Source organism: Helicoverpa armigera, chromosome 14, assembly GCF_030705265.1.
Source record: "Helicoverpa armigera isolate CAAS_96S chromosome 14, ASM3070526v1, whole genome shotgun sequence".
NCBI lineage: Eukaryota > Metazoa > Arthropoda > Insecta > Lepidoptera > Noctuidae > Helicoverpa > Helicoverpa armigera.
Genome location: NC_087133.1, coordinates 6,457,835 through 6,475,115, shown reverse-complemented (window position 1 = coordinate 6,475,115; position 17,281 = coordinate 6,457,835). Strand labels below are relative to the sequence as shown.

The 17,281-nt window shown below is 34.9% G+C and overlaps 3 protein-coding genes across 3 annotated transcripts; all 3 read left to right on the top strand.

The window, feature by feature from the left end:
* Window positions 1-705: 705 nt before the first annotated feature.
* On the top strand, window positions 706-4,557 carry LOC110378844 (facilitated trehalose transporter Tret1). The gene is made up of 3 exons (XM_021338254.3): window positions 706-833; window positions 2,937-3,075; window positions 3,264-4,557. The coding sequence occupies exons 1-3, from the start codon at window positions 753-755 to the stop codon at window positions 4,532-4,534; spliced, it is 1,491 nt and encodes a 496-aa protein (XP_021193929.3). The 5' UTR covers window positions 706-752; the 3' UTR covers window positions 4,535-4,557.
* A 2,262-nt stretch (window positions 4,558-6,819) lies between these two features.
* LOC110378832 (facilitated trehalose transporter Tret1-2 homolog) lies at window positions 6,820-9,300 on the top strand. Its single transcript, XM_049836967.2, has 3 exons — window positions 6,820-7,116; window positions 7,283-7,424; window positions 7,677-9,300. Exons 1-3 carry the CDS (start codon window positions 7,024-7,026, stop codon window positions 8,969-8,971), a joined length of 1,530 nt encoding a protein of 509 aa, XP_049692924.2. The 5' UTR covers window positions 6,820-7,023; the 3' UTR covers window positions 8,972-9,300.
* Window positions 9,301-10,569: 1,269 nt separating this feature from the next.
* Window positions 10,570-12,557, top strand: LOC126053906 (facilitated trehalose transporter Tret1-2 homolog). The gene is made up of 3 exons (XM_064037823.1): window positions 10,570-10,709; window positions 10,912-11,053; window positions 11,164-12,557. Exons 1-3 carry the CDS (start codon window positions 10,623-10,625, stop codon window positions 12,462-12,464), a joined length of 1,530 nt encoding a protein of 509 aa, XP_063893893.1. The 5' UTR covers window positions 10,570-10,622; the 3' UTR covers window positions 12,465-12,557.
* Window positions 12,558-17,281: the final 4,724 nt, after the last annotated feature.

Genomic DNA, 17,281 nt, shown 5'->3' with positions numbered 1-17,281 from the left:
GATTACTTGGCTAGCTCGGGAAGATTTTATTTAAATTGTACTGAATGAGCAAATGGTCTTCAAATTAATCTACTTTTTCTAGAAACGTCGAGAGATTTTATAAACTAAAAACGGCAATTCCTATCATTTTTGAACACATAAGTAAACAAGACACTATTGCGTGGTTGGTTGTGTTGTGAGTGTTGTTTATATGTATTCATGTCAAATAATGTTTATTATCTAGGTACGTCTAATTAAACAGTAGGTAATTAAGATGATTATTATACAACATTACACTTAATCGGTCTGGTCAGAATTTATATTAGTTAATTAATTATGTTATTAAGTCAGTGCTAGAGAACTTCTTGCTCGTAACTTGTACGACCGTTACTCATGTATGATAAAGTATCTCTGTCTGTCTGTCGCGCTTTCACGCCAAAACTTATACCGATTTAAATGAATTTACACAGAGCCTGAGAAAATGCATGGCCTGTTTTTTATCCAGGTGCGAGAAGTGGTTCTTTCTGGACGCTGGTGGGACCGTGAAGAACCACTAGACGTTTATAAATTAAAAAAATAATAATAAGAAATGTACTGTGTCTTTTATTATTTAATCTAAATTACATATATATCTATTTCTTAAAGTATTTAATCTATTTTTTCGCAATTAAACTGGTTTCGCCTATCTGTAAGTTGCGCTACTTGTTTTGTTTTAGGCAAATATTTGTCAGTCAACAGAATAACGGTGAAAGGCAAATGGAGCGACCCGTACAATGTCTTCAAGTAATTATAGTGAAGTTAAAACTGAAGAACTTAAGGAAGTGAAAATTACGTGGAAACCATTTTTCAGACAGGTATTATAATAATCATCATCATCTTATTATTGTCCTATGAGAAGAAATGAGCGTTAATAACCTCGATTCTCGGGACGGATTGGTGATGTTCAGATTTTATTTAGTAACAGTCAAAATATAAGGTGAGAGTGACACAGGATGAGACGGGGACATTTCATCGTTTCAGACGAAAGACGTCTTCTGCTGAACTAAAGCCTCTCCCAAAGTTCGTCACTGCTTGATGCATTGATTGCTCCCCGGCGACAATTTTTAGATCGTCCTGCTATTCAGTAGGACATTGGACGGGCATCTAATTGAAAGAAATCAATTTTTATGGCAAATAAAATATGTCAATATTATTTAATTGTTCGAAAAAAAAAAACTGCTAATTACATGATTATGTCCACGAGTAAACAGAATCATTAAATAGATAAATCAAAAGAATATCGCTACTAAATAATAGATATAGGTACCTTAGTGCTTAGGAAACTTCTAAAACTTTCCATAGTATCGTACGTTTAAAAAATCTAAACGTGGATCAGTTCACACGAGTACAATGTCGGGACATGTCGGCTTTAGCCTTTTGACGTAAGTGCTTCAGTAGTTTAGTTGACCGACTCGACGGATACACCACGGAGTAAGGAAAGATGAATGGAGATGCAGGGCAGATAGATCAAGTGTCTTCTTCTAAGTCAAATACGTACGCTGGACGTGAAAATACGATCAATTACGAGTGAACTAACTAGGATTTCAGGTTCTTTGAGATATTTGTCAAGGATTTTGGTATTACAAAAAATGGGTAGGTTGGGAAGAAGGCGTATAAGGACGGAGATAGTAATGTTCCTCGTCCTCAAAACACCCGCATTTTGGCGCATTACTTTCTTACATAGGAGATTTTTCGTTATGGCATCTCCGTTAGTCATTTTGTTTTCCATGGACTCGATGGATACCACTTGTAGACACATGTACATTCATATACTAGTCGCAATTCACGTAGAATGCGCTGTAGTTTGAACTTTATTTCAATGCTGCTAAGGTTTGCAATTGAGAAATATTGATTCGTGTGTTTGTTGTTTTCTCCTGTTGTAGTAAACTTGTGTCACAAATTGTATTCCTATTCAAGGGTTACTGTTCGAATATCCATCTTCTTCTTCTTGGCGAGTCGATGGCAACTTAAATTTTGGAGGCCCAATATTTCGCTACGCATACGGCATTGTCAGTAGCGTTATAAAGGTCATCCACTATGCAGCTATCGGGGCATAGTGGACAGCATAGAAGGTGCCGCATGGTTTGTGGTATGGCACCACACCCGCAGCTGTTGTCGTCAGTGTAGCCCCACTTACATAGGTTTTCCCTGCACCTGCCTACCTGTGCACGTAGCCTGTTAAGAGACTTCCATACAGGCCACGGTTGGTCGTAACCGTGGTGGAAGCCGTGCTCCGCCGTGCCGGCTTCCACCAGGTTACGAATATCCATAACTAGCCAAAGGTTAACAACACAATAAGTTAATTACACTTTAACTCAGTAAAATATAACATTAATTATTTTGAAGTCGTAAATATTAAATAAGTGATATTTTATAATTACCAAGAAACAACAACAAACTCCTTACTGTTTCTATTTGTGGAATATTGTTTAACATTGCCGACTTGAGGAGCCTATTAAAATGGAACGAGGCTATAAATAGCATCATAATTCGCACTTTCATAATCAAAACTCAAGATTTAAGTATTTTTATTGTATTAAGACTTCTACAATATTGTACAAATGCCAGGCTTCTTGTGTTTCATGAATTTCTTTTATATAATGTTTATCTTGGAGAGTCCGAATACAGTTGAATCGGTTTATAATGACATCGAAGGGACTTTACAAAAACGTCATACTAAGCGGACGGATACTAAGCGTTGTAGAAAGCAAAAAATCTCCTAGACAAAAACATAAGAGAGATAAAATTGAAATAATATGCAATATAAGTACACATGTTTATACATTTTTCTTCTCAACTTCGTAGTGTAATTACGTCACAATAAACGGTTGGTCAATATAGGCGGAGTCATAATAAACGGATTCTATTTTACATGTAAAATTATCCGTGTGTTATTATCTGTTATGTCTATGTTCCAGTTATTTGTGGTCGCCGGAGTATGGACGATATATTTCGTGCTCGGCTTATGTTACGGGGCTCCCAATGTGTTTATACCACAGATAAGGAGAGATGCTAACTCGACAGAGGCCGTCAGCGAAGACATGGCTACATGGCTGAGTATGTAAATATTCGTAATAACTCCATTCATATTTAACTGTAGAATTAACATTACTGGTTAAACTGAAACTTAATAAAATATTAACGATTGCAAGTAATCGCAATAAAGTTTCCCGATATTAATTGCATTTAAAACTTAATTCAATTTGATAAAACGATTACTTAAATATGAATTTTAACCTTTCCAGCTTCAATTCACGGGTACAGCGCGTTACCATGGATACTGATTCTACCAATACTCACTCAACTGTTCGGAAGAAAAGTACCCTTTATTATATTGTGTGTTAACACACTAATTGGATACGTCGTATTTTATTTCAGCACTTCAACTATTGTTCTGCTAATTAGCGAAATAATGCAAGGCATGCTTGTCGGCAGCAATATGACACTTCTGATTGCTATTGTCACCGAATATAGCTCACCGCGATACCGCGGTATATTTATGACGGTTAAATCAACCATATTCTTTTGTGGAGTATGGATAGCCAACGCAACTGGGACTTTCAGCCACTGGAAGAATATTGCTATTTTGGCTTTCATATGTTCTATATTCTCTTTAACTGCCTTTCTATGGCCCGAGTCTCCGTCTTGGCTAGCAATGAATGGTCGGTACGAGGAATGTGCAGCATCCCATCACTGGCTGAAAGGATACGATAAAGACTCTGAAAACGAGCTCGAAAACTTAATAAACTCACAGAAAGAATATCTAACACGTTCTAAACGGAAAGAAGCTTCGGGGAGACGACTCAAACACATCTTAGAAACAGTAAGGACAAAGGCATTTTACAAGCCTCTTTTACTGTCAATGACTGTTATGTCGCTTTACAATTTCTCCGGAAAGTTTGTGTGTAGCATGTACTCCATAGAGTTAATTAAGAGAATAACAAACAGCGAGTCTACGGCATACACGGGGATGCTTATTTTGGAAGCTGTCACAATATTCAGTATGCTAATTGGGTGCTTGTTATCGAAGTATCTTAAAAGAAGAACGTTATTGCTTTCATCATCTTCGATTGGTATTATGTTTTTGTTTTTAATTTCACTTTATTTGTACTTGATTAATTTGTGTTTAATAGTAGAGAATAAGATTATTTCGTTACTGTTGTTGACTTTATTTTCGATGACATTTAGCTGTGGGCCGATGATATTAGCCTGTTCTGTTTACGGAGAATTAACGCCACTGAGATATCGGAGCTCGTCGCTTCCAACGCTCGCCATATTTTCTGAAATATTGATGGCATCTGTTTTAAAAATATCGCCCTACATTTTTAAGATGTTTGGATTGCACGGCGCATTCCTTTTTTATGGGCTTTCGGCATCTATTTTTGCGTTTTTATTGTTTAAATATCTTCCCGAAAGTAAAGATAAAACTTTATTAGAAATAGAAAATTATTTCAGAGAATATAAAGAGGTTGGTGAGATTTCAAAAGACTTAATGGAAGATAAAGACAAAACGTGAAGCAATTGTGTTGTAAAAATTAATTGATATTATGTGATATTTGTATTGTAAATACTATTTATTGTTTCTAAACTGAATAAATTGTACATTTACTGCTGCTGTCTAATTTATTTCGGATGTGCTATTTGGTGGAGCTGTTTCATTTAGTCATACGACAAAACAAGTACCATACAACACCAAATGTACTACACCCACCAAATCAGAAGAATTGCATAATACTCGTCGGAATAGGTTTAGGTACCTTTCTTTTATGCCAGCACCTCTTCAGCACAACAGTCCATGGTGTACGAGACTGTTGACAGCTTTACCTTACCACAATGGCAGCCATGTGGAACAAAACAGGATATGTCTAACTTTATAGGCATAGCAATGCAAAACATGATGTCATCCTATTAGAGATGGTACACTAGTACATTACCTATGTAGTTTTTGAATTTAGTATATCTACAGAAAAACTAGTTTTACAACCTTTTAAATTATCGTCCTTCCTTGAACACACTTGTACAAAGACATTATAGTACTTTATTTCAAGACTGCGCAATGGTGAACCATCAGACCGAGCGAGAGGGCTTCCGTTAGTACTGTGTCCTTTTCTAAAAAGGTAACCATGACAAAACCTAACCAATCAGCTAAGTCAGAAAATCACCATCTTACATTTAATTTACTCTTCCTCAGTAATAAAAAAGATATTGTTAAAATACAGAGAATTGATTATAGATATTAATTATAGACACTGTAGAAATATGTAAATACTTATAAAGTTTATGAATCATGATAATGATCTATAAAACTTTCTACCATTTAAAAAAAAAACATTCGTTCAATTTGAGCTGGCAAGACAGCAGACAAGGACAGACTACCAACGGGGCCCTCTCACGAGGGATCGCTTAGGAAATAGTTACCTTAAGTCTATGACGACAGATTTCATTTCAGCTAAACAATTCGTCATAATGTCTTTGTACACGTGATACAAAGTTGTTTTTATCATTAGCATTGCCAGTGTTCAATTAGTAGGTAAGTATTATAAATGTATCTTAATCGAGGTAGTCAATTAATAATTGTCAATACGTGTTTAATTGTGTTATCAGTTATCACGCACTTTTTACACCGTTACAGGTACAGAGGCAAGAATTTAAACCTTTTAACCTACCTAATGAAGGGCTACGTAGACCAGTAACATGGAGGTAAATCATTATCTATCTATAATATAATAAAGAGGAAACATTTTTTTATTTGTAGGTACCCTAAGAGCTCCGAATCCTGATACGATTTGAATAATTCATTTTTGGAAAGCTACACTCTTCCCAATTTACATAGGCTATATTTTACCCAAGTGCGGGAAGTAGTTCCTTCTTGAATCGTGTGATGGCATAGCTATTGATCTTATAATTTTAATAAGTGTGTTTGTGAGTTAGACTAATCGTTACTTACCTAATCACGCTAGCAAGGCTGAATCGATTTTAATGAAACGTAACTTATACATCAGATTAACCTTAGTACTCAATATAATAACAATACTTCTTTTGGGATAGAAGCAATTTAAAGCAACAGCAGTTTAAAGGTGTTTTTTTTTTTAATAAAAAATATATTTTGGTACCAAAGTTATGTATGATTAATAAATTCCTCTCATGAAAGCATTTTGCAAAATTGTAGTCGTGAAGGCTTGAAATGATGACTTATCAATACAAGTCCTGTTCCTGACGATGTTTGCTTATTTTATTCATTCTCAACTTCGCACAATGAGAATAACATACAAGACTCAATGTCGATTTTGGGCCCAAGGACACTGAGTAACAAAAAGTAAAAAAAAAATATTTGCTAAAAAATAAAACCGATTACTCCAATATACGAATGAAATGCGTGTATGTACCTACAGTTTGAATTCTGTTTTGAAAATGTATTTCAATAGTAAAAAAAAAATATTTTTTTCTCAATAACTGCTTTTTATATTTCTAACATATTTTTTCATAGTTATTGCAAGCGTACTAATTTATTTCTCTGAAAAAAAAAATCGTTGAACCTTAATAACATTACTTATATGCCAGTAAAGATGGTTTTATTAAGCCAGCTGTAATATAATAATTAAATTGTAATAGACAGCAGTGTTACTGGAAAGTTTGTTCATCACCGCTTCTTCTTTACAGCCATAATGCACACTACATGAAATTCACTACGTGAATTTTTGTGAGTGCTGTCCTTCGTAATCATTGACGTCAAAAGTGCTATCTAATTAGCCCACTTCCAATAAATAATTCTCACTTTTACTTTAAGCTGTTTACAAAATAATTAAAACAAATAAACAGACAGACAGTAACAAAAGTTATGTTCCTAAAACCTACTTTAACGTTAGCTTAGTATATAATCGTACTTGTGTAGATTAAATAATTAAACGAAACTTAAACCTAAACGTATTCATTGTGTTTTTTGCAGAAGTAGCCTTGTGATTGCCGAGGTTGGCTTTGGTAAAAATTTAAAAGGCATTGTTAAATATGAAGCAAAATAGCACAGGACGTACCGAACAAATCAATCAAGTAGACTGTTCGGAACAAAGGATTTTTTTCTGGGTACCATTTTTGAGGCAGGTTAGTAAACATTCCTTTGTTTCATTCATGTTTTCAATAGTATTTTACTCGTTAACTATGATAGCATCTAGACTTCTAAAGGACTGAAATTTTTCCAATGGTTCAAAGTGAAATAGGATTTTAAAATCTGCATTTCCTGGTAACAAAGAACCGTTTGTTTTTTCAGCTATACGTATGCACAGTGTGCTCATCAATATTTTTTATGTTGGGATTATGTTTCGGCGCACCGATGGTCTTCATACCACAGTTGAGGAAGAACGCGAATTCTACCAGTGAACCTTTAACGGATGACATGGCATCATGGTTAAGTAATTATCTTCATGTTTCTAAAATAAATAATAGGATACTAAGCTCGTGGCTAACTTACGGCATAGGTCGATTGAACATAAGGTTAAGTAATACTTAGATCGGTCCCTGGTCGGGGGAACAGTTTAGGCATGAAGCTGATCCCAACATAGTTTGGGGAAAAGCTGGGAAGATTTTAAGTAAATACATGACGAGTTCATTGTTTCTGACATTTCAAAGCACGGTTCTAATGGAAGCTATATTTTTCATTTCAGCATCCGTTCTGGGTTACTGTTCAATACCATGGGTGATTATCCTGCCAATTCTCGCTCAGCATATCGGAAGGAAGATACCATTCTTAATAGTAACAGTGGTGACATTAGTCAGCTTCATAGTTTTCTACTGTAGTACGAGTCCGATGCATCTTTTGATCAGCGAAATATTGCAAGGAGTTACACTCGCCAGTAACATGACAATCCTCATCGTTATAATTGTGGAATACTCTTCACCTAGACATAGGGGGGTATTTCTGACGATAGAATCCTCGATTTTCTATTGGGGCGTATGGATTGCAAACGTGACTGGAACCTTTAGTCACTGGAGGAACATTGCTATAATTGCTTTTGTATGCTGTCTGTATTCCTTGACGGCGATTATTATGCCCGAGTCACCATCGTGGTTAGCTATGAATGGACGCTTTGAGGAATGCGCCAAGGCGCATCGCTGGCTGAAAGGACATCAGAAAGAATCGGAAGATGAACTCGAAAGTCTCATAAAATCTCAAAAAGAATATCGAAAAAAATGTGCTGCACGTTTAAAAACAACTTCGTGGTATAATAGACATCGAATCATCAAAGAGACCATGTCTGCTAAGGGTTTTTATCAACCACTTTTGCTTTCTCTGAGTCTTGTATCTTTGTATCATTTTTCTGGAAAATTAGTATGTACCATGTACGCTGTAGATTTGATTAGTTCCATAACTGCTAGTGAGTCTGCAGCATATACCGGAATGCTCATTTTAGATGCCGTGACAATACTCGGCATGCAAATCGGTTGTGTTTTATCAAAGTTAGTCAATAGAAGAACATTGTTGTTGTCTTCATCAGTCATAGGTATATTTTTCCTGTTTTTCATATCTCTTTATCTGTATCTGGTTAGTTTAAAATTCATAGAAGAAAATGAAATTATTTCTATAGTTCTGTTAACATCATTTTCAGTAGCCATTACTTGCGGTCCTATGATAATGCCAACTATTATATTCGGTGAACTAATATTTCTGAGATATAAATGTTCGTCGTTGCTCATCATCACATTGTTTTCTGAACTATTAATGGCAACTGTGCTGAAACTCTCACCTCACATATTCAAAGCACTTACCCTACACGGAGCCTTCTTGTTCTATGGCACATCGGCTTCTATTTTTGCATTTATTTTGTACAAATATTTACCAGAAACGAAAGATAAAACTCTGCAAGAAATTGAGAATTATTTCAAAGAGTCGCATGAAACTGAAGAGGATGAAATGTTTATTAATGAAAAAACTAATGACCACATTGCTCAGAAATGTTAGAATCTTTTTATGTTTTTACTTGACTGTCCCAGATTGCGGACGGATTGTGTGAAAGTCAATATGGCTAGAGAGAATGTTATTTTTACCTAAACTATCAGTTTTGGTTTTTACCAAATCGCCGAAGAATAAGAACATGTGGAGTCTTACATTTATTTGTGTGGATAGTGCGTTCTTTAATTTTCGGTATCTAGAAAAAAAACTAGTATAACAACCATTTAAACTATCGTACTTACGTCATGCTTTATGTTTTTTACCATTAGCATTGCCAGTGTTCTATGGTTTTAATATATGTATCTTTGCAGTTAGTTACTGAATGTTTAGTTTAATTTCGTCACCAAGCCCTGTTACAAAATTTCATCGAATAAGCAAATTCAAATATTTCTCAGCTCCACAGAGAGAAACCTTCTGGCTATGTACGCCATGTCCAAAAGTATAACTTTCTGCATCAAACGCCTGATCCATACGTCTAGCGAGGGTCACTTTAGGTGTAATTTGCGGTGCTTAGCTATTAAGTCATTGGCTGAAACGATTGTCGGCATAATGTCTGTCTGACTATCGGACTTACACAAGAACATAAAAAAATGTTTGATCAAGTTTTTCTAGTCCTGTTCCCATTCGGTTTTTATTATTTTTGAGACTACATATTATAAAAAAATAAATCATACTTACTAACGATTGATAAAATGTATACAGCAAACAAGAAATAAACATAAAATACAAGTCTTTCGACTGATCAAATGGTTCTTACCAAATCTCGATATATGTACGTACATGTGTTTTCCGAACGATTTGTAGATGATCTGATAATGGGGCCGGCGAGACTGGACAGAACTCCTTAACAGTATATAGCAGCTACCTCGTGTTTGGGTTTATTTCATTTGTACTGGTGGACTTTGGTTTGGTTTACTTAACGCTAAATTATGGCAGGCACGACACTATTTTTGGCGATTGTAGAATAAGACCATAATGAGTAAAAAGACCGTATTCCGTAAACGCAAGTTCATGTTTAATATCTTATCTGTTATAGGCAATAATTTGAATAGCAATGAACCTTGAAAATTACCAAGCAGGTCTTTGCAGCGTTACCTATACTTTAAATTTCATTTTGAAAGGATTTTATCTTACTTTTAGGCACGATTAGATTCTCTAAAACCTGTGTGAATCTAGGAAATGACCATTTGAAGAAAGCGCCATACAGAATTTAGTTAAGCTATCCAAAAGTTTGTAGAATGCTAGTTCTGTTTAACTCCACTATGCAACGAATATGAACGAACATATTGAATATCAGAAAGAACATTTAGGATGGCCGAAAGGCAGATTGAGTAACCTACAAAAATATCTACTTCAGAGAGTAGATGGGTATACCTATACAAGAGAAATATCTAAATAACACAGGAGTTTAAAAATTACTAAATACTTAATCGAAAAACAAATAGACCAACAAACAGACAGCATTAAAAAAATATCGTGATACTTACGCACACACAGCTTGTGTAGATTACATAATTACATGAAAATATTTGCATCGTTGACTCATTTATTAACTCAATTAGACCATAAAACCGATAAAAAATAAACCGAAATATTTCCCTTTTCTATAATTTGGAGAAGACACTTTGTTGCGGTAGTTTTAACGTAGATCTCGTTAGGTATGGATCAGGACATCAGGGTAGGCGATACTTTCCATCACGAAGAATATTTGGAACACAGGAAATCGTGGAAACCATTCTTGAGACAGGTTGGTAAAGATTCTGCTGCTTCACTGTTTTACAATCCAGAAGCCTATACGATAAATATGGTACCTATGCTTAAGAGATGTGGAAGCTAAGCAGCTTTACTTAATAGACATTAGAGCATGATAGTGTTTCCACAAGCATAACATAATGACTCTATGGAAAATACGAGTAAATTCTGCTAATAAAGAATCATTTGTTTTTCAGCTATACGTATGCACGGTATGCTCGTCATTATATTTCGTGCTGGGCCTATGTTTTGGGGCGCCAACAGTCTACGTACCACAATTGAGGAAAGAAGCAAATTCTGCATCTGAACCTTTGACGGACGACATGGCATCATGGTTGTGTAATAATTATTCAAATAATTTGTCAATATACTCAAAAAGGTTATTCGTTCAATGGTTTTAAATTTCATGCAAAGGCTCTGGTCTAACGAATTTTTTATTTTTGTTTCAGCATCCGTTTTGGGTTACTTCTCCATACCATGGGCAGTCATTCTGCCAATCCTTACTCAGTACATCGGAAGGAAGATACCGTTCTTAATAGTAACAGTGGTGACACTAATCAGCTTCATAGTTTTCTACTGCAGTACGAGTCCGATGCATCTTTTGATCAGCGAAATATTGCAAGGAGTTACACTCGCCAGTAACATGACAGTCCTCATTGTTATAATCGTGGAATACTCCTCACCTAGACTTAGGGGGATGTTTATGATGATTGAAACCTCGATTTTCTATTGGGGTGTGTGGATTGCAAACGTGACTGGAACCTTTAGCCACTGGAGGAACATCGCTATAATTGCTTTTGTATGCTGTCTGTATTCCTTGACGGCGATCATTATGCCCGAGTCACCATCATGGTTAGCTGTGAACGGGCGCTTTGAGGAATGCGCCAAAGCGCATCGCTGGCTAAATGGACATCACAAAGAATCGGAAGATGAACTTGAAAATCTCATAAAATCTCAAAAAGAATATCGAAAAAAATGTGCTGCGCGAGAAAAAACAACTTCGTGGTATAATAGACATCGAATCATCAAAGAAACAGTATCCGCTAAGGGTTTTTATCAACCACTTTTACTTTCTATGTGTGTTATGTCATTATATCATTTTTCTGGAAAATTAGTATGTACTATGTACGCTGTAGATTTGCTTAGTTCCATAACTGCTTGTGAGTCTGCATCATATACGGGAATGCTCATTTTAGATGCCGTTACAATACTCGGCATGCAAATCGGTTGTGTTTTATCAAAGTTAGTCAATAGAAGAACAATGTTGTTATCTTCATCAGCTTTAGGTATTTTTTTCTTATTTTTGATATCATTATATTTATATCTGATTAGTTTGAACGTCATAGTAGAAAATAAAATAGTTTCTATTGCGCTGTTAACGTCGTTTTCAGTTGCCATTACTTGTGGTCCGATGATAATGCCGTCCACTATCTTCGGTGAACTAATATTTCTGAGATATAAGAGTTCTTCATTGCTCATACTTACATTGTTTTCTGAACTATTAATGGCGACTGTACTCAAACTTTCGCCGCATATATTTAAAGCGCTTGCACTACACGGTGCCTTCTTGTTCTATGGTATATCAGCTTCCATTTTTGCATTTATTTTGTACAAATATTTACCAGAAACGAAAGATAAAACTCTGCAAGAAATTGAGAATTATTTCAAAGAGTCGCATGAAATGGAAGAGGATGCCAGTAAAGCGTTTATTAATGAGAAACCGGATAATTATAACACTCAGAAACGTTAGAAGATTTTTATGTTTTCGTAATTATATTTAATGGCATTTACTGTGTAAATAATAGAATGTAATTTAAGGATAATTAAAGTTGTTTACAATGTTTCTTTGTTGTTGTTATTTCCTATGTTTATTAAAGTTGATTCAATTTGAGAGAAATGTGTTTTCACGTGTTATGAGTTTCGGTATTGTTTTTAATTGATATTATTAATATTTATGAACATTTTTATTAAACATTCAGTGCATAACTCTGATAGATAACTACGTTTAATCCAGATTAATGTTAGTGACGTTGTTTAAATGACTGTTTCGACTGTTTCAACAATTTTGAGTTATCCAATAAACTCTGGCGAAGTTTCGTCTCTCCGGTAAATAGGTCAAGCTGGGACTGAGCCAGACTTTTAAGTTGAAGTACAGTGAAGATAACCGATTCACCAAAGCCACAATTAAGTACCTTTTGCCCCGCTACCCCTTGTCGCGCGGGTCGACTGAGCAATGGCTGAAATTTTGAGATTCACTGACGCTAAATACTCAACTGCATCTTTGTCTTTCAGAGTACTTTGATCCGATTGATTTGTTTATAGTCGAAATGACTTTGATCTAATATTGATGGTACTTTAAGTTAATACTGCAGTATTATTGCAGTTTTTTTTAGCTTTATTTATGAAAATTGTAATCGTTTTAGTAGGTATTATGCAGAGAATTCAGGAAGTGCAACAAACAGTTAAAGAAACCAGTTAGAAATGAAATGGGAATAGTACATAAATAGAATGTGACAGTTGCCAAGCGGTCGACTGTTCAGTTGACTCCTCTTTGCGCGGGAACGTTGTTTGTCTTTTATTCGGAGATCTGTGGAGAAACGGTCTTAAAAAGTTCTTTTGAGAAAAAATTGTTTTATATCTTCAGACCTAGTTTTAGGTAACGTCAAAGGGTGTTCTAGTACCTTCCAGAAATATCTATTGAGTCGTTTTAAAATTAAATTTCTTTAAAAAAATCTCGAAAATGGGACATTGAACACGGGACCAAAAGCACAAAAGATTACTAATTGTAAAGAAAATTTTACGTTAGTCACAGTTTCGCGTGACTTTGTTATCAAAATTGCACGTAGCGTGTAATCCTATCAGTATTTTAATCTCAAACGATTCAGTATAACAGGGTATATTTTTAACTGTTTTTGCAAAGGTAATAAGTACGTAATTGATAAATACAACAGCTTTGCTAAATTAAAATTTTCTATACCTTTCAAAACCTACTTAATACTTATCGCCTACTATTTACAAAAAATGTTGACGTCAAAAGTAAACTATTAAGTTGATATTAGTTTAAGTAGATAAGGGCTTTTCCCGCCACATTTCAGCGCCATTGCTAATCTTGAATGATTAGCTTCACTTTCAGCCAAAAAAGTTTTCTTATCTCGTCCAATCAGCGGGCCGACTTTAATTTACGAAAAGACGAAATCAGCGAATTTTTAAAATACTTACCTTGTGATTTTTGGGAACCAATTTACTATATTACATACACTAGGTATAGAGGATATTATGTAGGAGAGTTCATATTAAATTCCATGCCACGATCAAAACACTGATGTTGAAAAAAGGAGTTTTCAATTTTCTAGAAAATCTGCAGGGACTTAAATAAACATAGCGAAAACTGTAATCAATTAATAAGTTCCTTGTTAGTGCTAGTTCAGGAAAGCACTGATAAACAATAATAAAATTAATTGAAAACATACAATACTTAATAAATAAATATTGAAGCGAATAAAGCTCACAACTACAAAACAAATAGATAAATAATTTCTGAGTAAAGAATAATTTGCGCTGAGCAATATTATGTAATGATTGTAGGTGCAAGGGTACTGAAAAATATAATACCTACAACTAGCTTCAGGCTTTACCCTCTTCCCGGTGGAACTACATATGTAGCTACTTTCCGAAACCGGATAGGACGTAACATGTTATTCTGATGTATGTATAAGCTAGGGATATGTATGCCTACATTGATGTGACGTCAAGTTCATCGAAATCCATTCAGCAGTTGGCACGTGAAAACGTGAGAAACACACTCACAAACTTTCGTCTTTATAATATTGGTTGATAGAAGTTCAAGGTATGAGTTTAAAAGAATATTTAAACAGATGCTAACTAACATTTAAATGAGGCCTTGTATCTATTTAATAATTAATAAAACCAACCAAAAAGATAAACAAATTCATATTTACTGTTTAACATTGTATAAAATGCCATTGAAGTGTATCTAACGGTTTATTGACACATACCTACACTAGTATTGTTTTAGCAGCTATACAAAATAAGCAAATTATTTACAAAATAACCCTGACATGACAATTTTTTCCAATAAGTGCGTACACAAGTGGTCATTACAAAGGAACACTTATAAGTATCTACGTCATTGACAAGCGTTGTTTCAGAATTGTGAAAGACCATAGATAACAAAATGACTAGCGGAAGTGCCATAAGTAGCGCGCCAAATCGCAGGTGTTCGAGAGACGAGGAACGTTACTGTCTCCGCCCTTATACGCCTTCTTTGGATCCACTCATTTTTTGTAATACCAAAAAATCGTTGACAGATGTCTCAAGTTCGTTGAACAAGGAAGGAACATGAACACCTAGTTTATTCAGTCGTAACTGATAGTTTTGGACGTTTTGGACGTGGCGTTTTGGACGCCTGACCTACCTGCATGTCGTATCTTCGCTCATCTTTCCTTCCTCCGTGTATAAGATATCTCTTTGCCGTGGTTCCGTAGCAATAGAAGTAAACATTATACCTCTTGTATAGTCTTTATGTCGGTATCCTGCTATTGTCATCTTAGTATTGATTTTCAAGGTTCAGTTGTGCGAAGTCGATACAATCATTCAGTTTTTCAGTGTGATCTACTTACATTTCAATATATTGTTTGTAAGTTGTAAAGATTTTTTATCTCACGGGTGAACATAACAGTTGCATGCACATTGTCTTCTCCCGGAAATTAGCTAACCTATTCAAGGTACGATGAAAAAAAAAACATCTCATGAAGTCTCGTGTTTAGATTGTCTATGTCTAGAAACTACTTCTTAACATTTAACTGCCCAAACTACATCAAGAAGAGGCCAATAGACAGCCACATCATGAAAAAAATTCGAGTAGTTCATAAAGTGAGCAAAATCCACGATATGGTACGACACACCTATTATGATCTGATTGCAAACTGCGAGGGTATAATGCAGTCAGCGTTGATGAACTCGACGTGCAACACAATGCATCTTCATGAAAGCCCCTAATGAGACGGATTCGGTTTTAGTCTTTATCTACAGACTCGAAGAGTTTGTTATAACGCTAATGTGAGCGTACTAACTTTTAATAGAGACGTTGCTAGGTGATGTTGAGCAAATATCAATTTCTTTTTGAAGTTGGAAAATAGAAGATAAAACAGGAACGGTAAAATGGCTCCAACAAAAGTGATATAAGAACCAAGAAAACCAAGAGCTAGAATTGTATAGTGCTGGATGAAAATTAAGCAGCGCCTACATAAATTATTAGTCACACGTTTGCAGAGGTTAATAAACTGACAACGGTAATAATGGAAAATGGCGACATTTTTCACTTGAAATCCTTTTTGATCAACTATAAGTTTTTTTAACCTTTATAATGTTTAAAGTTTTGTTATACTTTAATGTGTAAACCATTGGTTTTCAAAAACAAATAAAATTTAATTAATGTTCCTGGTATACATTATGATTTAATACTGTGATTCTCAACGATATTTATCTGTGAAACTTGTATCACTGACCCACAGAAAACCACCGCTGTGCCGCGGTCTGCGGTACACTATAGTGGATTGGATAAAAACATATCTGTAATGAATGAATTTACTGATGAAAAACCAACTAAATAACTATATTTTGTAAACATCTGATATATTAATTTATACTTATATACCATTATTATGTACTTATAATACGGTAGCTTACTTATATTACGATACCAAAATAGTTTTGGCCTTTTTGAGAATGTTCTCCGAACAAAAAAGTATACCCAGGATGGAGTGGTCTATTCTTACATTTGATAGATTTTCGATACAATAAAGATTATTGCGTATTATTCGGTATGTCTATGTTTGCATGCCACTGATTTGTATTAATAGTTACGCAAACATAGATTCATCTATAAGTTTCGTCGCTATACCAAAGTAGTATTTTAATTTTGATTGGAGCAAAATCTTTTCAAATAAATGGCTTCCTTGACTGATTTATAGATTGATAGTACCTTTTAAGTCTAGAAATCAGGTATAATTGAATCAAAAGTCCTTTTGACCGGTAAATAAATTACGTCCTTATTTAGATTGAGGAAGCCTCATATACTATTTAGGTAGACTATTCCGAGTGTTCAAATATTTTTCTTTATGACTGAAATTATATGTTGGCGTGGTAACTTAATAATTTAGGCCGTCCGCAAGCTACATGCGATGTCCTAATTATAGTTCTATTTATTTATTTGTGGTGTGCAGCTATTTGCAGCGGCGTCTTCTGTTGAATATATTTGTGGTTGAATTGTTTCGGCACGCCTACGGTTCGTTCCACAAATTAGGAGGGAACAGATACTTTGCTCGACCTCCGCAAAGATGGGGTCATGGTTCCGCTAAAGTTATTTGTTTACGTAGCGGTTCATAATTATTCTATAGATCCATAATGATTAACAGGCTTTAGAGCGTTAGTTGAATTACAAAGTTACCATTAACCTGTAATGTGTATTTATCAAAAATCAATCGATCTTAGTGGCACGTGTATATCACCAGGTGACTACCAGGTAACCAAGGAGAACATCAGTAG

Excerpts from the sequence above, each read along its gene's own strand:
- LOC110378844 (XM_021338254.3), top strand. The coding sequence starts at position 753 with ATGTCTTCAAGTAATTATAGTGAAGTTAAAACTGAAGAACTTAAGGAA. Across the intron at positions 834-2,936 it reads GGAAACCATTTTTCAGACAG|TTATTTGTGGTCGCCGGAGT; the intron begins GTATTATAATAA and ends TCTATGTTCCAG. Across the intron at positions 3,076-3,263 it reads AGACATGGCTACATGGCTGA|CTTCAATTCACGGGTACAGC; the intron begins GTATGTAAATAT and ends TAACCTTTCCAG.
- LOC110378832 (XM_049836967.2), top strand. The coding sequence starts at position 7,024 with ATGAAGCAAAATAGCACAGGACGTACCGAACAAATCAATCAAGTAGAC. Across the intron at positions 7,117-7,282 it reads GGGTACCATTTTTGAGGCAG|CTATACGTATGCACAGTGTG; the intron begins GTTAGTAAACAT and ends TTGTTTTTTCAG. Across the intron at positions 7,425-7,676 it reads TGACATGGCATCATGGTTAA|CATCCGTTCTGGGTTACTGT; the intron begins GTAATTATCTTC and ends TTTTCATTTCAG.
- LOC126053906 (XM_064037823.1), top strand. The coding sequence starts at position 10,623 with ATGGATCAGGACATCAGGGTAGGCGATACTTTCCATCACGAAGAATAT. Across the intron at positions 10,710-10,911 it reads GGAAACCATTCTTGAGACAG|CTATACGTATGCACGGTATG; the intron begins GTTGGTAAAGAT and ends TTTGTTTTTCAG. Across the intron at positions 11,054-11,163 it reads CGACATGGCATCATGGTTGT|CATCCGTTTTGGGTTACTTC; the intron begins GTAATAATTATT and ends TTTTTGTTTCAG.